We start from the raw sequence: 21106 nt of genomic DNA, 5'->3' as shown, positions 1-21106 counted from the left end.
CAAGGCGGGGTTTTGGCAGCCGCCATTTTCTGGCTCTCCGGCAGTCACCGCTGTCGTTCTCCTCGTTCGCCCTCCGCTGCCCGTGCCGCTGACAGCGCGGCTCCCGTCGCTCAGGTAGGAGAGCCTGGTCGGCCGCGGCGCGGGTCTGACGGCGCCGCCTTCCCCGGGCTCGTCTCGCCCTGTCCCTCACGGAGGGCGGGGCGGGGCGGGGCGCCGCCCCCCCGCGCTGACAGGCAGCGGCCTCATCCAATGGGGCGGCGGCGGCGCCGCTCGGGAAGGGCGGCGGAGCCAATCGGAGGTGGTGTGCGCGTCGGCGGTCGCGGTAGCTCTCTTTTTCTCTGCCGTCCGCGGAGAGGCCGGCGGCCGGCGCAGGTATGCGCACCCGCGGCGCAGTGTGGCCGAGGCTGGCGAGGAGGAAGAGAGGGCGGGAGGAGGGTGCAGGCCAATCCGGGCCTCTCCTAGGCCGTCAGAGCTGCCGCCGGGTCCCGCTCGGCGCCGCTGCGTGACACAGCGTGCGGGAGGGCCTGAGGCCGCTGTCGCGGGCCTCAGCCCCCGGGGCTGCCGCGGTCTCGGGGCTCCCGTGAGCTCCAAAGGGGATGGCGGTGCAGCGGGGTGGGGTCTGCGTGGAAGAGTGCGGGGTGTCGCCATCTCGACATGATTCCCTCGTGCCCCGCGGGGACAGCGGGCAGCTCGGCCGTGGGCGCTGCCGCCCGGCCGTGGGCGCTGCCGCCCGGCCAGCGCGGGTTCCGCAGCGCCAGCGGGTGCGCTTCAAGGGCGGGGGAGCGGCCGCCGCCTTCCCGTGCCCGCCCCTGCTGCGTCTGTGCCCGGGGCGAGCTACTGTGGCGGATTATGGCGGGCGCAGGGAGGGCGCTCCGGGCCGTGTATAGCCGCGGGGGCCCATTAGAGGCCACCCCGCGTGGCGGCCGCGCCGCTGTCGGGGGCGGGCGGAGCTCCCGCGCTGGCGGGGCTACCCTGCTCCGTCGTGCCTCGGGCCGCCGGACGCCTCCTTTGTGTCCGCCCGGGTAGAACCGGCTAACTCTCCCCGCGGCCGCGTGGTGGTGGCGGCGACCCTTCCGCTGCCGGCTCCGCCTCGCCGTGGCCGGGCGGGCGGGCGCCATTTCGGAGGGCGCCATTTCTGCTGCTTCGCGGGTGCTCTGTGGCGCCGCTGCTCCCGCCGCGCTCCCTGCTGCGCCGGGCGGGCGGCTGGAGGCGCAGGGAAAGGGAGGGAAGACGGAGGCAGGCAGGCAGGCAGGCATGTGGCAAGAGTCGCTGCGTCCTGGAGGGCGCGGGACTGAGCCGCGCTGGCGTTTCCCAGCTCTTAGTCTGTGGTCGGTGGTCCCGCTTCTCGTGGCCGCTTTAGCCTTTCAGTGTTTTTAAGAAACTCGACTCAATTAGTGATTTTAACGTCCTCGATTTACCCAGTTGAGCGAGGCTGGAGAGCACCTGACGTATAGGCAGGTTTGACTAGGGGAGACTGAGCCGTGAATTGTAACTGTAACTGATATTACAGTTCGCCCCCTGCAGCCCTGAAATTCTTGGGATAGTTGGAAATAGATTAACCAGGGTCCGAGAAGACTATTACACCGTAACTGGTCGTTCCCTACTCTTCGTACGCGTAGCAGCACAGATTTTGGCAATGTATGCCTGAGATGCCGGTATCGTTAACTGTGCGTGCCCTAACGTTTCAATTGCCTGGGAAGGCGATGCATGCTGTTAGCTCCTACAGGCGGGGCAGCAGTTACACAGCTGTCTGAGAGTGTGTTTATAAAGTTACAATCACGTTTTGGTTTTGTTTTTTTCTGTTGGTACAACAGTGAGTGACTGCCACTTGTTGCGGCAGTTGAAATTAGTGCAATATGAAGGGAAACATATGATGATTTTGCTGCATTGCCTGTAAATCACATTTCTTAAGATAATAAGTTGCAAAATTATTTATTTTGTCTGCACTTCTCTCTAATGTGATTTATTAGCATTCCAAGATAAACTTAAAAATAGCAGATTGCAATCTATTTAAGAAAATCATAGTGAGATTCAGTTGCTTTTGGAGTTCTTGTGTGTGCACAGAGGATTATATGACGATTATACGCAGAGGATGGTATTTCTAAAAAGAGATTTTTTTAGCGTAGCTAGAAGTTGTAGTTTGTATTTTGTTCATCAGTTATACTTGATTGGCAGGCATGCTGAAATGCTTGCTAGTATGTTGGTAGAAAATTTGTAAAAGTAATCCTGACAATTACCGTAATAGGGGTTTATTTTCAAGTTTAAATTGTGTATACCTGAACAACAGGAGCAGATTCTTATGTAGTGTCCTTTTATGAAGTGAAACCAAGGCACATGTATCATATAACATGTTAAAAATAAGAGCTGAATGCAGTTCACTTTAAATTTCTCAAAATAATTTTTTGGTAACTGTGTTACTTAAAACTATCGTGTGCCCAAAAACTGTAATTCAGACAGTAAGAGTTTATGTAAGTCTACAGACTTGACTTTTATCTCCTCTTAGTGGTGTGTTAATCTTGGGTATGCTTTTTCTTTTAGAAAGAAAAGATTTGTGACAGCATAAGTCAAATCTCTGTGTTTTGGTTGTAGTGAGAATCAGAGCTGTTAAGTGAGGAGACTCGCAACTGATATATGCTGTTTTCATAGGCTCTTGAAGCAATAGGCTGTTGGATTTTGATCCCGCCCAGAATACCTGAGATTTTCTCTGCAAGGATATATAATAGTGGTAAGTTCTAGCAGCAGGCATTTATTTTTGTTACTGTTTTTGCTTTAGTATGATGTACAGTTTGCCTTTTGACAGACTAGATGTACCATCTTTTTTATTTTTCAACAGGTTTTGCTTGCCCACATAAGAAAAAAAGGCAATGGAGACTGAACAACAGGAAGAGACCTTTACCAACACGGAGACAAATGGTAAATGTTTTAGAGGACTATTTCTTTTTAGAAAGAACCTCTTTAAAATATTTCTAATAATGTTGTAATGATTTAACTTTACCATGTATTTGTATCAGCAGTAGTTTTGCATTCTGTATTAAATACTTTTGGTCTTAATTAGACTGTGGCGTTACATATTTTTTGAAGCATAAAGACATAATCTTTCTGTTGGCATCTTCTAGACATGAGATAAGTAACTGAAAGTTTTGACTAAGGGTTAAAAAGTATTTCAAAGCTGTGTGGAGAATGTGAACATGTAAGAATATCCACTGTATCCATTTTTTTGTTTATTGCAGTTGTTACATGCAGGAATACCAATATGAGAAATACTTGAAAGCGCTTCATGCATAATTTCTTGGGAATAATTACCAAGGAAGCTAGGACATCACTGTTGCTGATTTGTGCCAGTTTTTCCCAAACAGTATCTGAAGTGCTACTTTACTACTATTCCACCAGTATTTTAGTGTTGGACAAACTACATTGTAGCTTTATACCTGAAAGGTTTTCCCCAATTATAAATTATAATCATATATTGTAAATTATAAATAAATATGAAGTAGGTGATACTTCACTGCTTTTAAAAAACATGTCATGAACTTCTCAACAACATTCTCATTTAAGCCGAAGTTCATAGATCTTTTAAATGCATTTTTAGTAATTAGCCAGTAAGAAAGCTGATGAAGTAAAGACTTGTTTCCATGCTATGGATGCTCAGAACAGGCTTTTGTAATTGGTTTTGGACCAGTATGAAAGAATGTATTAGTAGTACAGAGCATGAATTTGGCATGTATTCCATTTTATTGCAACTTAGAAAGTTAAATAAGTGTTTATGTTTCCCCCCTATGGACCTCTCTACAGGCAAACGTCCTGCAGAAGATATGGAGGAAGAGCAGGCCTTCAAAAGATCTCGAAACACAGATGAAATGGTGGAACTGCGCATCTTGCTGCAGAGCAAAGTACGCTTTCTTGTTGTTACCATTTTTGTATGTAGCATTGTTCAAGATGATGACAGAGTGTATGTTGAGATAGAAGTTCAGAAAGCATATATGCTTTATTTAAAATGAGATAACTTATTAGAATAACTTTCAGTGTGTATGAGTGGTAGTTGCAAGAGTATTGCAATGGAATTGTTTAGAGGGGTTCTTTTAAAAAGGTAAGTCCTGAAGGATCAATATGGGGTTTTTTTAAGGATTTATTTGCTGAAGAAATAGAGCGACAGAAATCATAAGGTCTGCATTTGAGTAGAATATTGTTATTTTGAGGGAAATGACTGTCTGTGAGTCTTTGGAAGAGAAGCTGTTTAGGGAATTTTGAGCTAATGATTTTAAATTAAATATGACATATGAAAATGTATGATTTTAGTAACCTTCCTGAACAGATCTACTGAACTTGTTCAACTGTGTCAACAGGAAGAAATGTGGGAGTAATACTTCAGGGTTTGCAGGGATTTTGTTGACAAGTGTAAATAGTTAAATGTTGCTATATATGAGTTTCCTCTGTTGTTTGCACTTGCTCCAGGATCACTTGTTGTTTCTGAAGTATCTCAGTCTTTGGTGTTGGCATGAAAGAATGTTGCCTTAACTCCATGTGCCATTTCTGACTAATAATTGATTTACATGGAGTACCGTGAAATGTTTTGCATGCTTTTAGCATGCAATATTTTGTATGTAATCCTTGAGAGAACCTGGTAAAAATTTAGTTTTGCAATTACTGTTCCTCACTATGTGCCAGTTTATTCCTGATAGCTTGAATGAAGTAGGTGGCTGTTAACATTCACTTTAACCTTTTTCAGAATATATTGCTCTGAGAAATTAATTACATTACAGAGGCATAAACCAAAATTAGCCCTTGGAATTATCAAATATTGGGAGCACAAAAGTGAAATTTGCAAAGGTACTTCTTAAAAGAGAAAAAATACAAAATTATCAATTAAATCAAGCAAATCATTGACCTATATTACATTCATACGTTATTTTTTGCAAGGGATACAGTCTATGAGATAAGTTTAGCATGAGCAGAATTGCCTAGAAACTTCGTTTGGAATTGAAATATTAGTGGCAAAACTGAGTATTTTTTTCTCTGCTGTTTGGTGGTAGTAAGAGCTTTTAGTCATTATTTTTTTTAAGATGGATAAACTGTATCCGTTTGTTTCAATTTGATTTGAACCTTTCTAAAGGAGTGCTTGCCTGCCCTGATGTCTTGGGCCAGCAGGGTAATGCAAAAATAGATTTACCCTTTTCAGTCTTGAGTTCAAAAATGTAATCTGTGCTGTGCTGTCATAACTTAATTTCTTGAAAACTATTTTCCAGAATGCTGGAGCTGTGATTGGAAAAGGTGGCAAAAATATTAAAGCACTTCGTACAGATGTGAGTATATATGAGTTTGAACTAATTTAACACCAGTTCTTTCAGAGCACTACATCGAAAGCTTGATTGCGTGCATTTCTAGAAATGGGAGCAATTCAACTCTGTAGGCATCAATAGTCAAGTTACAAACCATTTGTATTGAGTGTTAGAGTAGATAACTTAGTTCTTCAATTTCTATTGCAATTAAAACCCAGCCTGACTCGTGGGATGAGAGGTTTATATTAAATCTCTTCACTTTTTAATAGAATTCTGCTGAATTACACGCTTCAAGCAAGTTAACATCCTAATTAAAAATGTTGACAAAACTTAAACCCCTTAGTAGTACCATTTCCCATACGTGTGAATCAATTATAGTACTGCTGAAACCATTGCAGGTGGCTGGCTTAACCCAGTGATAGAGGACTTGTCTAACTTCCTTAAAAAGAGCAATATGACATCATCCATCTGTTCCTTAACAGCTTGCACATGACGAACAAAAACATTAAGGTTTCTTTCTTTAAATATGGGTATAAAACACTAAGGGAAAATTCTGTTCTGTTACTTGGAAGCATTTTTAAATGGTCATGACTTACTGCCCGTTCACACTTTACAGTGGGTTAACTCCTGTGATTAGGCACATGCTGAGCATTAACGTTGTGTATTTATAAAACTTGGCAACTCTTCTTAAATTCCATTTGTACCTCCTGTTCTTAACATCAGCTGCAATTTCAACAATTTTTCCTATCAAGACTCTGTTCAACGTAAGATTTGGCAACTTATTACAAATCAGTTTCAACTAAGTTCAGCAACTACCGCAACTGAATTGAGGTTTTAGTTGAAATGGTCAGGAATCAGACATATACCCACTAACTTTGGCAGATAGTTGTTCTTTTTTCTTCTCTTTTAGGGTTTTTTATCGTTTTTTTTCTTTCTTTCCTTTTTTTTTTTTTCTCTTGGAGTAAATCAGTGTGTCACCTAAGTCCAGATAATTTAGATTGGTCTGGAATACAAACTTTCCCGACTTGCCCAAGGTTCTAGTACTATCAGTCTCGACAGATTTTGTGTCTACCCTCATGAGCCAGCCTGCTACTGAAACGTCATTTGTTAAAAGTAAAAAGTAGTTTAGTCAGGTCAAGTGACTCATTTTTAAGGTCCATACTGTTAAGCCACAGTCGGTGTAGCAATCCGTTATTGTGTTAGCCTTCAGAACAACTTAAGCTTGTTTCATTAATTGAGAGTAATGAGTATAGTTTGTATTAAATTAAAATTTATTGCTTTTCCCCCTTTTCCCTCTCCTTGTTTTTTTGGCCATATATCTCCGTTGCCCATGTACTGGATCGACTTGCCCCTGCGTTGCCCACCATGACGTTGGCCCATCCGCCCCTGAACGCCCATGTGAAAACCCTGGTTGGCTATGCCCAAAAATGTGCTCGTTGCCAAACGGGTACCATACTTGACAACTTCTGATTGAATACCCATGCCCAATGCCAACATCCACGAACGCCAATGACCAATGCAGTACAATGCCAGTGTTTCAGTCCCAGACAGCAGTGGCCCCGAGCGGTATGTCCCAACAGTTTATGCCTCACTGCCTGATTAGAAAGAGAGAAATGTATTTTATTACCTGCCTTTGATATAATTAAATAGTATCCCCTTATAGACGGTGTATTGTTTTTTTTCAAGTTTTCTGTCTTATTTTCCCCATTAAGTCTTTTTGTCACTGAACTTTTACGTGAGTTGCCCACCCAAACAATCCACTAATTTTATTTCAATGGAAGGAGCACAGCTTCAAGTGTTGCATATTTGCTGCATTGTAAATCAAATTGGTTCAAAATAGTCTTTCGCTCTGTCTTTGTGCCCACCTTGCTCCCTTCAACATTGCCTGTTCATAATTATTTCTGATGAAATGCTAATTCCGGTTCGCTTTCCTTCACTTCTCATTTGTTTTGTCTTTTTTGTCTTGCATTCGTATTTGTTTTCTTGGAGAGCCCATTAGAAATCTGATTTCATAACCTTATTCCAGATACAACGTTCACCACTTGGATATCCTCCCTTTTAATATGAGAAGGTGTGCCAGCGTAATGTGATAGTGAGGGTATCCTAATAGTGGTGGTGGGGAACATGAATATTCACTTCTACTTTCAGTTCTGCATCAATTTCTTGCCCACTTAATCTGAGCCCTTCCAAAAGCCCATTCTGTCTTTCTCTCTCTGCAAGACCTACCTAATCTTAAATTTCTCATGCATATATACTGGGCATAAACAAAGATGCATGTGTTATAAATTGAGCAAACAGGTTTACTTAAAACGGGGAATCTTAATTGTAAACTCTTCTTTGTAGTGTATCTTGTTAAAATTTTGTCTGTGATGATTTAAAAAATTTACTTCTACTTTTTCTTTTCTACCTACTCCATCTTGTCTGGCATTGTGGCTTTCAACAGCATTTTGAGTATAAGTGCAGATATAGAGACAATTGGAGAAATCTTGAAGAAGATTATCCCTACTTTAGAAGAGGTATGTCTCTTAATATTTTGTTTTAAAGGTAAAAGATTAGCTTTTGAACAAGATGGTTCTGAATGACTTTCTGCTTTTTACATACAGGAAATTAAAAAAATAAATGCCAGAGGCCTTTTAAGGAAGGGTTATGGCTCTTACACTACATGTTGACATTTTTTTGGTGGAGGACAATCTGTCACTGTTTATTAAATTAACATTTTGAACAGCCTTCCCCCTTTCAAAATATTAAGTGTTGCACTGTTCAGTACCTTGTTAAGTTTTTGTTGCAAGTTGTGCAGTATAAGGTAATAAATAATGTAATAAGTAATGTAATAAATAAGGAAAACTGATACTTCACCTAGAGGGGTGGTGCGTAAGTAGTTGTGATCTTATCAAAGGAAATGCAGGTTTACAATTCAGCAATAAGTCATACCATTGTTTGAAGAAAAAAAACTTAAAATGCCAAGTATTTAAAACTTATTTTTATTTTGTTTTTTTCTCTATATGCGTCTTTCATACAGTATCAACACTACAAAGGCAGCGACTTTGACTGTGAATTAAGACTTCTCATTCACCAGAGTTTGGCAGGAGGAATTATTGGTGTCAAGGGTGCTAAAATTAAAGAACTCAGAGAGGTACTTGCTTCCTGCTCTTAGATTTGTCTTTTGTTTAATCATGTTTTCTGTTCATAAGAGGCCAGTGTAAGTGTCTTCTGTGCGGTAATTCCTACTGAACATACTGTGTACATGCTTCTGATGTTCTGAGATGGAGCTCTACGTTGCAACTTCCTTGCAGACCTTCAGAAGGAGTAGTGGTGACAGAGCCTAGGACTTGATTATACAATATATGTGGTAGAATACTGTTTTTAAAGGGAGGATTTTTACTCTGTTTTATTAAAATTTTATTCATCACTCCTTCTAGAATGAACTTCTGCATAGTCTAGAATTATTTGTGTCACTGGACATAAAAATGGTCTAGGGCGAAAGCATCTCCACGGTAGATGTCTGAATATTACTGTAGAAGGGCTTTATTTTTGGTTTTGTTTTTTTTTTTTTTTATTATTCTTACTGCTAGAAGACCATTGTTTTCTTTCAGTGAAGGAATAAGATTTAAAAAGGGTGATGGTCTCTGTGAGCTGAAAACACGTTTTCCTTTTTGGCATTGTGTCAGAGGCCATTGCAGGTCTGTGCAGGTATAGGCTGCTACCTGTTTGCATGGGTTGAGAAAGGCTAGATAACTAGACGTAATCCTGCCAACATTGCTGTCTTAGCATCCAGAGAATGTTTTCTTCATTTGAGGGTTAATACAGCCTGTAAGCTCACAATGGCTATATGGTCCTTTTTCTAATATTTAATTAAATAATGGTGTAAATGAGTCATAATGGAAATAGGAGAAAATTGAACTTTTTTCCATCTTCATACAAAATTTATGTTACCACTGATCTTTAAAAGATGTCATCTTCAAATTTGTTGTGATAATTCAGAAGCAAGCATGCAATTTTAAGTAGCTTGGAATTTAATTTTATTTTGGATTTTTTTCTTTTAAAATGTTTTAGTGGGTTTATAAAGTTGTTTAAAATATATTTGACAAGCTTGAATTTTTTTCTTCTACAGAACACTCAGACCACCATTAAGCTCTTTCAAGAATGTTGTCCTCATTCTACTGACAGAGTGGTGCTTATTGGTGGAAAACCCGATAGGGTTGTTGAGTGCATCAAGATTATCTTGGATCTTATCTCTGAGGTAATATTTATTAAGTTTATTTTATTCTTTCATTGGCATTCATGAATCTTAGATATAAAACAATGTCTTGCAGTTTGTTTTGAATTCAGTACGTCCTACTTTCCCAACAGCAAAGTGATCGTCAGGAACTTTTGAAACTGTTTTTATTGTTTAAAATTGGGGTGCACCTTATGGGGGAGGAAAGCAATTTTTGGTACTAGTGGGTCGTTATTCATGTTTTGCATATCATTAAAATGAAAAAATTGAAGAGGAAGGAAGACAAAGTTTATAAGCTATGGATAAGTAGTTTCTCTGTCACACATCAGCATTTTCTTAGTAGCCTTGTAAAATCAAAACCATGTTCCAAATGCATGAATTCATACTTACATATTTGCTGTATTAATTAAGTATGCCAGTTGTAATTGTCCTAATTGATTTGGGGGGATTGTTTTGTTTGTTTGTATTAGTCTCCAATTAAAGGACGGGCCCAGCCTTATGATCCCAATTTCTATGATGAAACATATGACTACGGTGGCTTCACAATGATGTTTGATGATAGAAGGGGACGTCCAGTGGGCTTTCCGATGCGTGGAAGGGGAGGCTTTGATCGAATGCCCCCTGGTCGTGGTGGACGACCTATGCCTCCCTCGAGAAGAGATTATGATGATATGAGCCCTCGCAGAGGACCTCCACCACCTCCACCGGGTCGTGGTGGTAGAGGTGGCAGCAGAGCTCGTAATCTTCCTCTTCCTCCTCCACCACCTCCTCGTGGCGGGTGAGTCGTTGCATAAATGCATTATACAAAAACTGATGTTGTATATATTTTCCTGAATCATATTCATATTTCCGGTGTTTTTTCCATGCTTCCACGTTGTTAGTGATTATGCAGGATTGAATGTGTATTAGACAAGAGTATTTTGAAAAGTACTGCAGTTTAATTACCTACTGCACCGTAGTAAGTTGCGAGGATTGTTGCTGGTACTTCTGTAACTTCTGTCATTCAGTACTTGGTTAGCGTAGTTTGATATTAAGTTGTATGTGAACCATCAGTGTGAAAATTTAGATTAGAATAAACAAGCTGGTTCATAATACAGATAATGTAATTAACGTGCTGCTGCTTTTTTCATTTTAGAGATCTGATGTCCTATGACCGAAGGGGCAGACCAGGAGATCGTTATGATGGCATGGTATGAGTTTAAAATTGGCCTTGTTCTGTTTTGTAACCACAGCTAGCGTGCTGTCTGAAGATACTGTTGATGAACATATGCACGTCAATGTGAATATGCATGATTCTGATGGTAAAATCAAAATGTTTTGTCCATACAAATAGTCCTCCTGTGGAGGAGTATATGGGGTGTAACCGGTATTCAAGACCTATTTTCTTTTGTTTCCTTTCTGCCATCAAAAATGGTACAGAAGGTTTGACTGTGCTCAGCCCTGCAGGTTTTTTTGCACTGGCTGTCTTTCAGGTTTTTTAATCAGGATGACAGAAATAGAATTAGGAGATTTTGGAAGTAGAATTAGGAGATTTTTCAACTACAGAAAACATGTCAGAACAATGAGTTATACAAACATTCTTAACACTAAATGTTAGAAAACATGAGCATAGATACTATAATGCAGATTATAGAATGTTATCTGAGAAGAGCTGTAGTTGATCTGGAAGGTGATTGCTCTTTTGAATCAATTGTCTATTTTCTGGTAATTCCAGATGTTTTGGAGTAGGACCACTCCTGGGTTGCATCCTAAATTAATACTTGCTGAGAGAGAAAATAATCTCTCATATTATATGGAGATTCAAAGCAAGGGATTATAGGTAATCTTCTATCTTGCTTCTGAACTGTGACTTCCCAGCAGTTATCTGCTGTTCTGAGGAAGGATTCCTCTTTCCTCAGAAGAAAAACTGAGAGGTTATCCTGGTTTTAGTTGGGATAGTTACTTTCTTCTCTTAGCTGGTATGTTGCTGTGTTTCGAATTCAGTATGAGAATAATGTTGGTAATACGCTGGTGTTTTAGTTGTTCCTAAGTAGTGTTTATGCTAAGTCAAGGACTTGTTCAATCCCTCATGCTTTGCCGGTGAGTATGTACACAAAAAGCCGGGAGGGAGCATGTCCAGGACAGGTGACCTGAACTGACCAAAGAGGTCTGGCAGTGGTCATTGGGTGGTGAGCAGTTGTATTGTGTGCCACTAGGGTTTTTTTATCTTGGGGTTTGGCTCCCCTTTAGATTATTATTTACTGTTATTGTTATCTCCTACTTTGTTTCAATTAGTAAATTGTTGTTATAGTTTTGATTCACTCCCGAGTTCCTCGGTGATGAGTGTTGGGTGGGTGGTGTGAGCAAGAGGCTTTGTGGTTTTAGTTGCCAGCTAGGCTTAAACCACAACAGAGTGAATCTCTATAGTAAAAAACCTTCTCTTCTCCTTGGACTTTGTCTGACACCTTCTTTAAGATGACAGGTGACATAATATGATTTTTTTTTTCTTTTAAATGAAGCTAAGAAGTGGAAAAGAGCTACCTAAATGTGCCTTTACACATGTCCTACCTGGGAGTAAGAGTACTGGAACTAAAAATTGCAACAATGTCATGTGCTTACTAAAAATAATGAAAGATTTCCACACAGTTAGAAAAAAAAAGTGTTACCCCTGCTACATGTTAAGAAACAGGAAGAATTGGTTGGAAGAATCAGGTTTTGTGTTCTTTTGTTTGCAGCTAATAAAGCCAGTGCTAGAGTACATAAACTGAGCAGCCTGTCCATCTTCGGGCATCTGGTTAAGCACAGTCTTACTTAACTAGACTCTGGGGCAGTGGTGTGTTCTATTTTTATTCCATTCCAACTAGAATAGAAAATCCATTTTGACTTAGGTTTAGCCTGTCAGGTTAACCTTCACTTTGTTGATGTGAGTTTCTACAAGCAAGTGGAGTCATTTCAGTTAGGGGTTTTTTGTGCAAAAAAAGCACTTTTATTTCCTTTTCATAGTGAAGCTGCTCATGACTTTGACTCCTTTATGACCAAGTATCATAACCTAGTTAAAGGGAGCACTGCTTCTCAGCAAAGATTGTATTTAATTTCCAGTTTCAGTTAATCATGACTCTAGTATCCTGAACTGTGGAAGCAGAAAGGAGGTCTTCAGGTTGATCATTAAGCTGCAGCTGCAGGTGTCGTGCCAGAAATGTAAGGTTTTCCTGTGCTGCCCTTTGTTTCATATAGCAACCGTTCTCTAGCTAAAGTTTTAAACTAGAGTAAATCAATGTTGTTGTGATTTGTGATCTAAGTAATGATGGGAAAAGCTGCTCTTAGAGAGCAAAAGTGCTTTTTCACATGGATCCTATTTTACATAGATGCAATAAAAGGTAAGAATAGAGGAACATCTCAAAAGTCCTATAGCAATTGAATGTACAGAAACTTTTTTTGCCAGTTCTCTTTTCCATGAAGACAGAAAGATTGAATGGTTGATGACTCATCAAGTGGATTGTGAGTCCAGTTTAAGACTGAATGCTGAGCTGTGAGTGTTCTGGAATTTCAGAAAGATAACAGGATTGACTGTGTTTTAAAGACTGAGATGAGAAAAAACAATTTGCATTTTAAAGGATAGGTTAATTTCTCTTGCCAATGTAGAGTCACTCACTTAAGATGATATTGTCTGTTAGCCTGACTTACAGTTGTAATATAATTATGCACTGCTGTTAAAAACGTTCATTTGGCTTATAGTCTGCTCTGAAGCTTTTTCCCAAAGTACAGATTTGTACTGTTTCTCTGCGAATGGAACTATATGTTTCAGTGTGTAGCTACTCCAGATCAAATGCCTGTGGACCATAAGGGCTGTTGTCAGCTGAAAAATCCTAAATTTCCTATATTTCTTTTTTAACATATTCATTCTTTGGGATGTCTCAGATACAGAAATGCACTCAGATACCACTTGGATGGGTAGAAAATAGTGAACAAGCGTGTGAAGTCCATTTATCTCAGTTACTAAAATGTTCAAAGTACTAAAAATTTTAAAATCTGAGTTAATGTAGATTTAAATCAGAATGTCTCCTGTTAAGTGGACTGTCTCTTCACACTGTTGTGTCTTCAGACTTGTAATGTGCTTTTGCTCCTTCAAATGCTTCCTGGTTCTTGATTTTTTTTTTTTAACTTCTATATATGTATGTGTCTTGATGTATAAACACTTGAATAAAGAGACATAAGTTTTAGAAAATATGAAACAATTCCCAGGTTTAAGAGATATGACATTAACAGACATGAAAAAATTAGTAAAGGAAGAATTTATGACAACTGTACTATTTATTCATGCAGATCCTGGAAGGAAGTAATGAAATTTCACTCTTAGGTCACTCATAAAACCCAGAAAAAGTTAGGACAAAAGAATTTTACATCAGTTAGGACTGCATGCGTTTTCTTTCACTTGATGTAAAAGTGAAGCTCTTTGTGTTACCCAGCCTGTCTATCATCTGGTTTGTATTCTAGTACTAGTGACTAGCACAAATGAGTCTGCAGCAAAGAATATTTTGTTATTTATGTTAAGACACCCTGTTTCAGAAACTTGTTTTAGAGTGCACAAATGAACATCAATTGCTGAAACTGTAAAATTCTGAAAGAAAGAAATGCTAGATATCATGTTTTAGAAACATAACTAAATTTCTAATATAGTTAGTCAGCGGTAGATTCTTAGTCTGCTTGGCTGTATGAGGTATATGGAAATGAATTGGTAGAACATGAGAAACAGTGTCCTTCCTGCTTGACCTCTGTTGGCATAATCACTTGCAGTTATTTGTTTCAATCTTACTAAGCCTTCATTTTCCAACAGATGGCAGAAATAAAAGGTTTTTCTAATGCATGGCAAAGTATTTTTATATGTAATAGCACTTGAAGGTTTTTTTAAAAGGCAGAAAAAAAGGCTTGTTCAAGCTTTACCTTGCCATTAGCTCTCTGACCTTCTTTGCTAGAGAAGAAATCTGTTAATACCACAGAAAGAGGGTGAAACCATGAGTGTGGCCACTTACAGTTCCCTCAAAATAAAATTAAAAGGGAATGAGTCTTGAGAGTGGTCTAACTCAGAACATTTCAAGTCTTTGCTATGGTGTTAAGGTGTCTTTGTACTAGTATGTATTGTATTTGCTTGCCAAGTTCACTAAAACTCCGTATGACCTGGGCTTCCTTTCTTCCTCCTTTTATGTTGTGTCTGGAAGATGATGCAGTGTCATGTGGATGCTTGTGATGACATGCAGCCACCAGAGTTGGTGAGTGTGTTCAACCTATTTTCTGAAAAGTGCTTTGTCGAACAAGTTAAGTGATTAGGTGAATTTCTTAAGAGATCTTGAGTGTAGTCTGTCACAGCTTGCATCTATTAAACACTTGATAAAGCTGTTCTTTGGACTCAGAATTTATTGGCAGTCCTAATAGTGTGTCCTTTGACAAGAGGTAATGTTAATAGAAATGTGGAATTGTGCAGTAGCATGCTTTTCTGCATGCTACTCCATGCAGTACCTCTTTTTTGCCTCTTTTACACCCTTTTTTCATTTTGTAAATGGTAACTTTTCCATAACTGATGCATTGTAGATGCATACACTTAGGATTTATATTTTGTGTTAATTCATAATGTTGCTATTTTTTTTAATTTCAAACAGCAAATATTAAAAGTAGCTTATTACTTACATTTTTGGATAAACTACAGTGCTTTTTTTAATCAATGTATTTGAAAATATACCATTCGATCAGATAGGTTTTGGGGAAGAAAGTTATAGAATCGTAGAATGATTTTGCTTGGAAGGGACCTTAAAAATCATCTAGTTCCAACCTGCTTGCCGTGGACAGAGAACCTTGGTCTAGACAGGCTTGCTCAGGATTCCATCCAACATGGCCTTGAACACTTCCAAGGAGATGGGCATCCACAACTTCTCTGTGCAACCTGTTCCAATGCTTCAACGCCCTCACAAGGATTTCTTCCTAATATGTGAACTAAACCTACTATCTTTTAATTTAAAGCAATTGCCCCTTCTCTTCCCTCTACATGCCCTTTTAACAAGTCCTCTTGGGTGTTCTTGTAGGCTCCTGTCTGTTGCTAAAGGCCACAATAAGGTCGGCCTAGAGTCTTCTGTTCTTCAGGCTGAACAACCCCAACTCTCTCAGGTTTTCTTATAGGAGAGGTGCTCTAGCCCTCTGATCTTGTTGATGGTCCTCCTCTGGACTTACTTCAATAGGTCTGTGCCCTTATGTTGGGGATCCTAGAGCTGGATGCAGCACTCCAGATGGGGTCTCACCAGAGCTTGTAGAGGGCCAGAATCACGTCCTTTGCCCTGCTGGCCACACTGCTTTTGATGCAGCCCAGGATACAATTGGCTTTCTGAGCTGCAAGTGCAAATTGCCAGGTCATGTCCAGCCTCTGATCCACTAGCACCTTCAAGTCCTTCTTGGCAGGGCTGCTCTCGAGCAGTTCATATCCCAGCTTGTATTGATACCAGGAGTTGCCCAGACCCAAGTGCACCGCTCAGCTTGGTGTCATCTGCAAGCTTGATAAGGGTGCACTCCATCCCTTTTTCTGTGTCATCAATGAAGACATTTAATAGCACTGTTCACAGTTCCAACCCCCTGAAGGTCACCACTTGATGTCCATTGGAACTCTGAGCCATTGGCAATACCCTCTGGATGTAACCATCCAACCAGTTCCTTATTCACTGAACAGTCCACCCATTTGAATCCATCTCTCTCCTATTTGGAGAGAAGGATATTGTGGGGGGACCATGTCAAAGGCCTTACAGAAGTCCAGGTAGATGGCATCTGTAGCCCTTCCCTTGTTCAGTGATGTAGTGACTCCACTGTAGAAGTTATGAAGTACAGCAGGTGTTTGTGCTGTCTTGAAGATGGCAAAATGACACCAAATTAATATTTTTGATTAATTGATATGAAATGTCAGTTCTTAGCTTACATAAACACAGAATCTGCTATCAAGTTATATTGTTCTGTAGTCTGGGGAAGCAGATGTAATCAAAGAAAGCATTTTTCTTTGAAACAGATTAGTCCAAAAAGGAATCCTGTGGCAAATACCAACAGGAATATGTCTCTGTGTATGCAGTATGCTGTATGATCAGCGTCTGAATTAAACCTTAAGCAGAATCCTTCATTCTCTCATATTTTAGACTCCAGTACAAGCTCTATTATGTTGTATTCCAATCTGTATCACTTAGTAACATGACAATACAAGTTGCTTAGGGACCGAGGACAAGCTCAACACTTTGATCTGAGTAGCTTCCATTTTGATCTTAAAAGGTAGATGGTAAGTAATATTTTTGGGAAAGTTGTTACATTGTAACTTTTGTGAACAAGTAGTTGTGGTTGGTTCAACTTGACTGGCTGCCCAGCCAGTCTACCTGCTCTTTCACTCTCCTTCCTCAGCAGGGTGAGGGGAGAAAGCAAGACAGAAAGTCTGTAGCTCATGATGAACACAGAGAGATCACTTAGTAATTACTATCATGGGCAAAACAGGGTTGACTTGGGGAAGACTTACTGCCACATTGAATATCATGGTGAGAAACAAAGAGGAAAACTAAAAACACCTTTCCCCACCCTTCACTTCTTCCCAGACTCAACTTTCACTCCTTTATTCCCTGCTCTTGTACTTTCTCTGCAATGAATGGTGCAGGCGGGATAGGAAATGTTGGGTTGCAGGTTAGTTCATCACACCTGTATCTCTTCCATCCTCTTCACACTGTTCCCCTGTTCCACTGTAGGGTCCTTCCCATGGGATACAATCAATCATTCATGAATGCCTCAAATGCGTTCTCCGTTGGACTGCAGTTCTTCAAGAACTGCTCCAGTGTGGGTCCTGGTCATGGGGTACAGTCCTGCAGGAACAGACTGATTCAGTGTGGGTCCCCCAGAGATCCTGCCAGGCATCTGTGCTGGCTTGGAATCTCCACAAACTGCAGCTTCTTTCAGGGCTTATCTGCTTGGTCACAGCATAGCATCCTGCATGGAATACAGGGTAGCCATGTGCTCCAACATGGTTCTCTCGACCGGCTGCAGGATGGTGTTCATTCCAGTGCCTGGAGCACCTTTTCCCGTTCCTTCACTGTGGTGTCTGCAGGGCAGATCTACTCAGTTATTTCCTCCTTGCTCATCTCTTGCAGTCCGTGCACACTGAGGGTTTTTTTTTTACTCTTTTTTAAATGTTATTGTGTAGATGCCACCAGCTTTGCTAGCAGTTTGAGCTTTACGCAGCCGCGGCTTCCTGTCACAGAACTCGTGAGTCTCTAAAAGGTTGAATTCAAGGGAACCTTGTGTATTTATTCTTTGCCTCTGTGGGAAAATATGAATATGGAGCCTCGAGCACTTATTTCATTAGATGAAGCAAAACACTTATGTCAAATACAAGTTTACAAATCTTAAAAATAAAAAGGGGCTAGGAGTGCTTGTAGTGATTTGTATTTGGTGGTCTAAATGGAAAAGAAGTAACTCATGTCATGATTATCTGTTCAAAGATATTAAGTATTGTGGCATAGTCTGAATCAAGAGACAAATTACAGAGCTGTTCTTAAGAACTTACTGGGTTTTTTTCCCAAAGGTGTAGATGAAGTAGGAGGATTGACAGTCACTGGGTAAACTTTTTGTACCAAAACTGGAGACGTGAGTTTATCCTGAGCTATGTTAGTAGCATTAGTAAGGTTGTACTCTGATCTTGTAATTTGAAAGTTTGTTTAGTCCAAGGGTCACAAGTAGGTCAGCATCAAGAGCTGTCTATGAGAAGCTGAGTTAGTGAGACTGCCTTGGTAAACTGGCAGGTTTTGACAGGGCAGGATAAGAATCACACAATCATAGAATATCTTGTGTGGGACAGAACCCACAAGGGTCATCACGTCCAGCACCTGGCCCTGCACAGGACAGCACCATGTGCCTTAAAGCATTGTCCAAATGGACAGAGGTTAATGAGAGATCTCCCACTCACCTCTTTTTTTTTTCTGATCTGCCCTCTTTGCCTCAGGATGCCTTTGCTAGCACAACAGTTATATTTATAGTCAGGTTGAGGGTTGAGATGTTTGCATAAGATAGGCTCAAAGTTAACAATACAATATTTAGGACAAAAATGTGTTAGCTATTCACTATTTAAGGGGTTTTTTCTCTTTCTCTTACAGTTTGAGGGTGGCTCTGGTTATGGTAAGTGTTTATGTAAAACTGTTACATGTACTTCATTACATAGTTACTAAAGGCCTTGATGCATACACTTAAATCAGATTATTCTTATGCAGGGGGGCGTGGTTCATATGGAGATCTTGGTGGACCCATCATCACAACACAAGTAACGATTCCCAAAGATGTAAGTAAATTTGACTTGCTTTCAACTCATGCTTTTTCTTAAAAAAAAAAAGTCAGTTATTTCTCAGACTGTTGAAGTGAATCAGAAGTACTTAGAGTGCTTGATAAGTACTTCTAATACAAAACAAGTGTTTCCAAATCACCAAGAGTATTCTTGGATTGGTTTGTATCTTCAGAGACTCACTAAACAATTTTACTAAGAGTTAATGCTCAGTAATAGAGATGGACTGTGTAACGTGTTTTTTACAAATGAGCAGCTGGTTCTCCCAGTTTTATCCTACTTGTGTTTATACAATTAATACTGCAGGGGATGTTTTTAGGCTGTAAAGAAGTAAGCTTCCATTCGAACTCTTAAAACTGAATTTGTAGAAACTACTTAAATGCTGCTGGGATTTTCTAACTTGTTTTAGAAAAAAAGTTGTATTGGGAAATGAATTTTTTGCTTTCTTCCCTAGTTGGCAGGATCTATTATTGGAAAGGGAGGCCAGAGAATCAAACAAATACGTCATGAGTCAGGAGCTTCAATCAAAATTGATGAACCATTAGAAGGCTCAGAAGATCGGATAATAACTATCACAGGAACACAGGACCAGATACAAAATGCACAATATTTGCTGCAGAACAGGCAAGTTAACGTTTAATATTCTTTCTACTGTCAATTTTAAATTGACGTGTACATTATAAAACTGCTCTCTGAATCAATTTTTTAAGAAGGCAGGTTTTAAGTAACTATTTGAAGCTAACTTCTCCAGTGCTAGTTCTGTCTTGATTTTCTTCTGTTCTCCATTCTAATTAAAATGAAGACACCCTCAAAACTAATCTTGCTGGAAGACACCTTAACCAAGCAGTCCTCTCCTTTCTCTGGTGAAAACTGCTGCAAAAAAAGTACTTGTAACAAATTATATAGAGCCTGTAGAAAATATAGAAGATTTCAGTGGATGTTGGCCTAGTTCTGTGTGGAAGACTAGTGATTTTGTTGTTTTTAGATAACTAAATTGACAACAAATCACAGTCTGCCATATGGCACAGACCATGCCTCTACAGGACAAGTTGAAATCGATTTGGTGCTGTTATGCAGCATTTCACACCTTGCTGACATTACTTTGCCTTTTCTACCAATTATTAACAGCTTCAGATAACATTTGCTTTATTAACTTCTGGCTGTCCTAGTAGATTTTAATGTTTTAACTGGAATGTTTGGCTTTAGAGTATTAATATTTAAATGTACCATAAATATACTAATACAATTATTAGCCATTGATATTTTAGAATTATTTAATTATTCACTTTTAAATGTGTTAGGAATTTGTAATTTAATCTGCTCTAAAAATGTCATTATGAATATTGATGCAAGATGTATGGTCCATCATTCTAATACATGCTTTTTTCTTTTTCTTTTATAGTGTGAAGCAGTATGCAGATGTTGAAGGATTCTAATGCAAGATTATTTTTTCTTTTTTATAGTGTGAAGCAGTATTCTGGAAAGTTTTTCTAAGACTAGTGAAGAACTGAAGGAGTCCTGCACCCCTATTTTTTTTTTTTTTAATCTGCTTCTGTTTAAAAAGCCAACATTCCTCTGCTTCATAGGTGTTCTGCATTTGAGGTGTAGTGGAATCTTTACTGTCCACCAGATGTAATGTTTTAGTTCCTTACAAATACATGGGGGGAGGGAGCACGAGACTAACACTGAAATTTTGAAGCAGCAGAGAGATTGAATTCTATTTTTGTTCATCGTTGGTGGTAAATTGTAATGTTTTTCTGTAATTGTTGTGTACACCCTGCTTTTATGTACACTGTGTCTTATTTTAAAGGGGGATGAATTCTGGTAGGCCACATGTCCCTGGTATCTGTTGAGAGCACTGTGCAGAATGTAATGCTTTTTTGTAAGAAACATTTTAGGATTTTTAAATAAATTTAGTGAACCTATTCTTGGTGGTCATTTTTCTTCAGGTCTACATAAGATAATAACTAAAATGAATACACCTAGTTTGGTTGGGTTTTTTTCCCCATATGAATTAAAGTTACTGTTAAGCTTGCTCTTCAGCTTCCTTGATATAGATGGAGTTATGTGGGTTTTTTTGACAAATTAAAGAAATTGTGTGAAAACAATGACTGCTTTGCTGTTTGGGGGGAAAAAAAGTTAAAATATTCACACAAATGTGTAAAACTTGACATTTTTGCAAGTGTTTGGCCCTCTGCAGTACATATATATATTGGTGACAGTATATAAATAAAATATTTAAAAACTTTGTGATATCACTGAGTAAACAGTGGTAAAGTACACCTGGTTATAGACAGC

General features: G+C 39.7%; 1 protein-coding gene across 10 annotated transcripts; it reads left to right on the top strand.

Moving 5' to 3' along the window:
* On the top strand, window positions 1–20733 carry HNRNPK (heterogeneous nuclear ribonucleoprotein K). Of its 10 annotated transcripts, none has more exons than XM_017806160.1 (16): window positions 1–114; window positions 2647–2725; window positions 2834–2913; window positions 3781–3890; window positions 5244–5300; window positions 6799–6842; window positions 7720–7792; window positions 8281–8409; window positions 9388–9516; window positions 9963–10270; window positions 10628–10682; window positions 14688–14738; window positions 18627–18648; window positions 18726–18808; window positions 19263–19432; window positions 20211–20733. In XM_017806160.1, exons 3-16 carry the CDS (start codon window positions 2865–2867, stop codon window positions 20242–20244), a joined length of 1314 nt encoding a protein of 437 aa, XP_017661649.1. In that variant the 5' UTR covers window positions 1–114; window positions 2647–2725; window positions 2834–2864; the 3' UTR covers window positions 20245–20733. The 10 variants fall into 10 exon arrangements, with proteins under 10 accessions (XP_017661649.1, XP_017661658.1, XP_017661657.1 ...); XM_017806169.1 differs by lacking the exon at window positions 1–114 and adding an exon at window positions 260–372 and having other exon boundaries at window positions 3793–3890; window positions 8296–8409; window positions 20272–20733; XM_017806168.1 differs by lacking the exon at window positions 1–114 and adding an exon at window positions 260–372 and having other exon boundaries at window positions 3793–3890; window positions 8296–8409.
* Window positions 20734–21106: the final 373 nt, after the last annotated feature.

Source organism: Lepidothrix coronata, unplaced genomic scaffold, assembly GCF_001604755.1.
Source record: "Lepidothrix coronata isolate B3197 unplaced genomic scaffold, Lepidothrix_coronata-1.0 Scaffold14, whole genome shotgun sequence".
NCBI classification, from domain to species: domain Eukaryota; kingdom Metazoa; phylum Chordata; class Aves; order Passeriformes; family Pipridae; genus Lepidothrix; species Lepidothrix coronata.
The sequence above is the reverse complement of the archived record's forward strand: the minus strand, read 5'-3'. Positions and strand labels throughout refer to the sequence as shown.

Coding starts and splice junctions, on each gene's coding strand:
- HNRNPK (XM_017806160.1), top strand. CDS start 2,865: ATGGAGACTGAACAACAGGAAGAGACCTTTACCAACACGGAGACAAAT. Junction 8,410..9,387: donor AAATTAAAGAACTCAGAGAG/GTACTTGCTTCC, acceptor TTTCTTCTACAG/AACACTCAGACCACCATTAA. Junction 14,739..18,626: donor ACATGCAGCCACCAGAGTTG/GTGAGTGTGTTC, acceptor TTTCTCTTACAG/TTTGAGGGTGGCTCTGGTTA.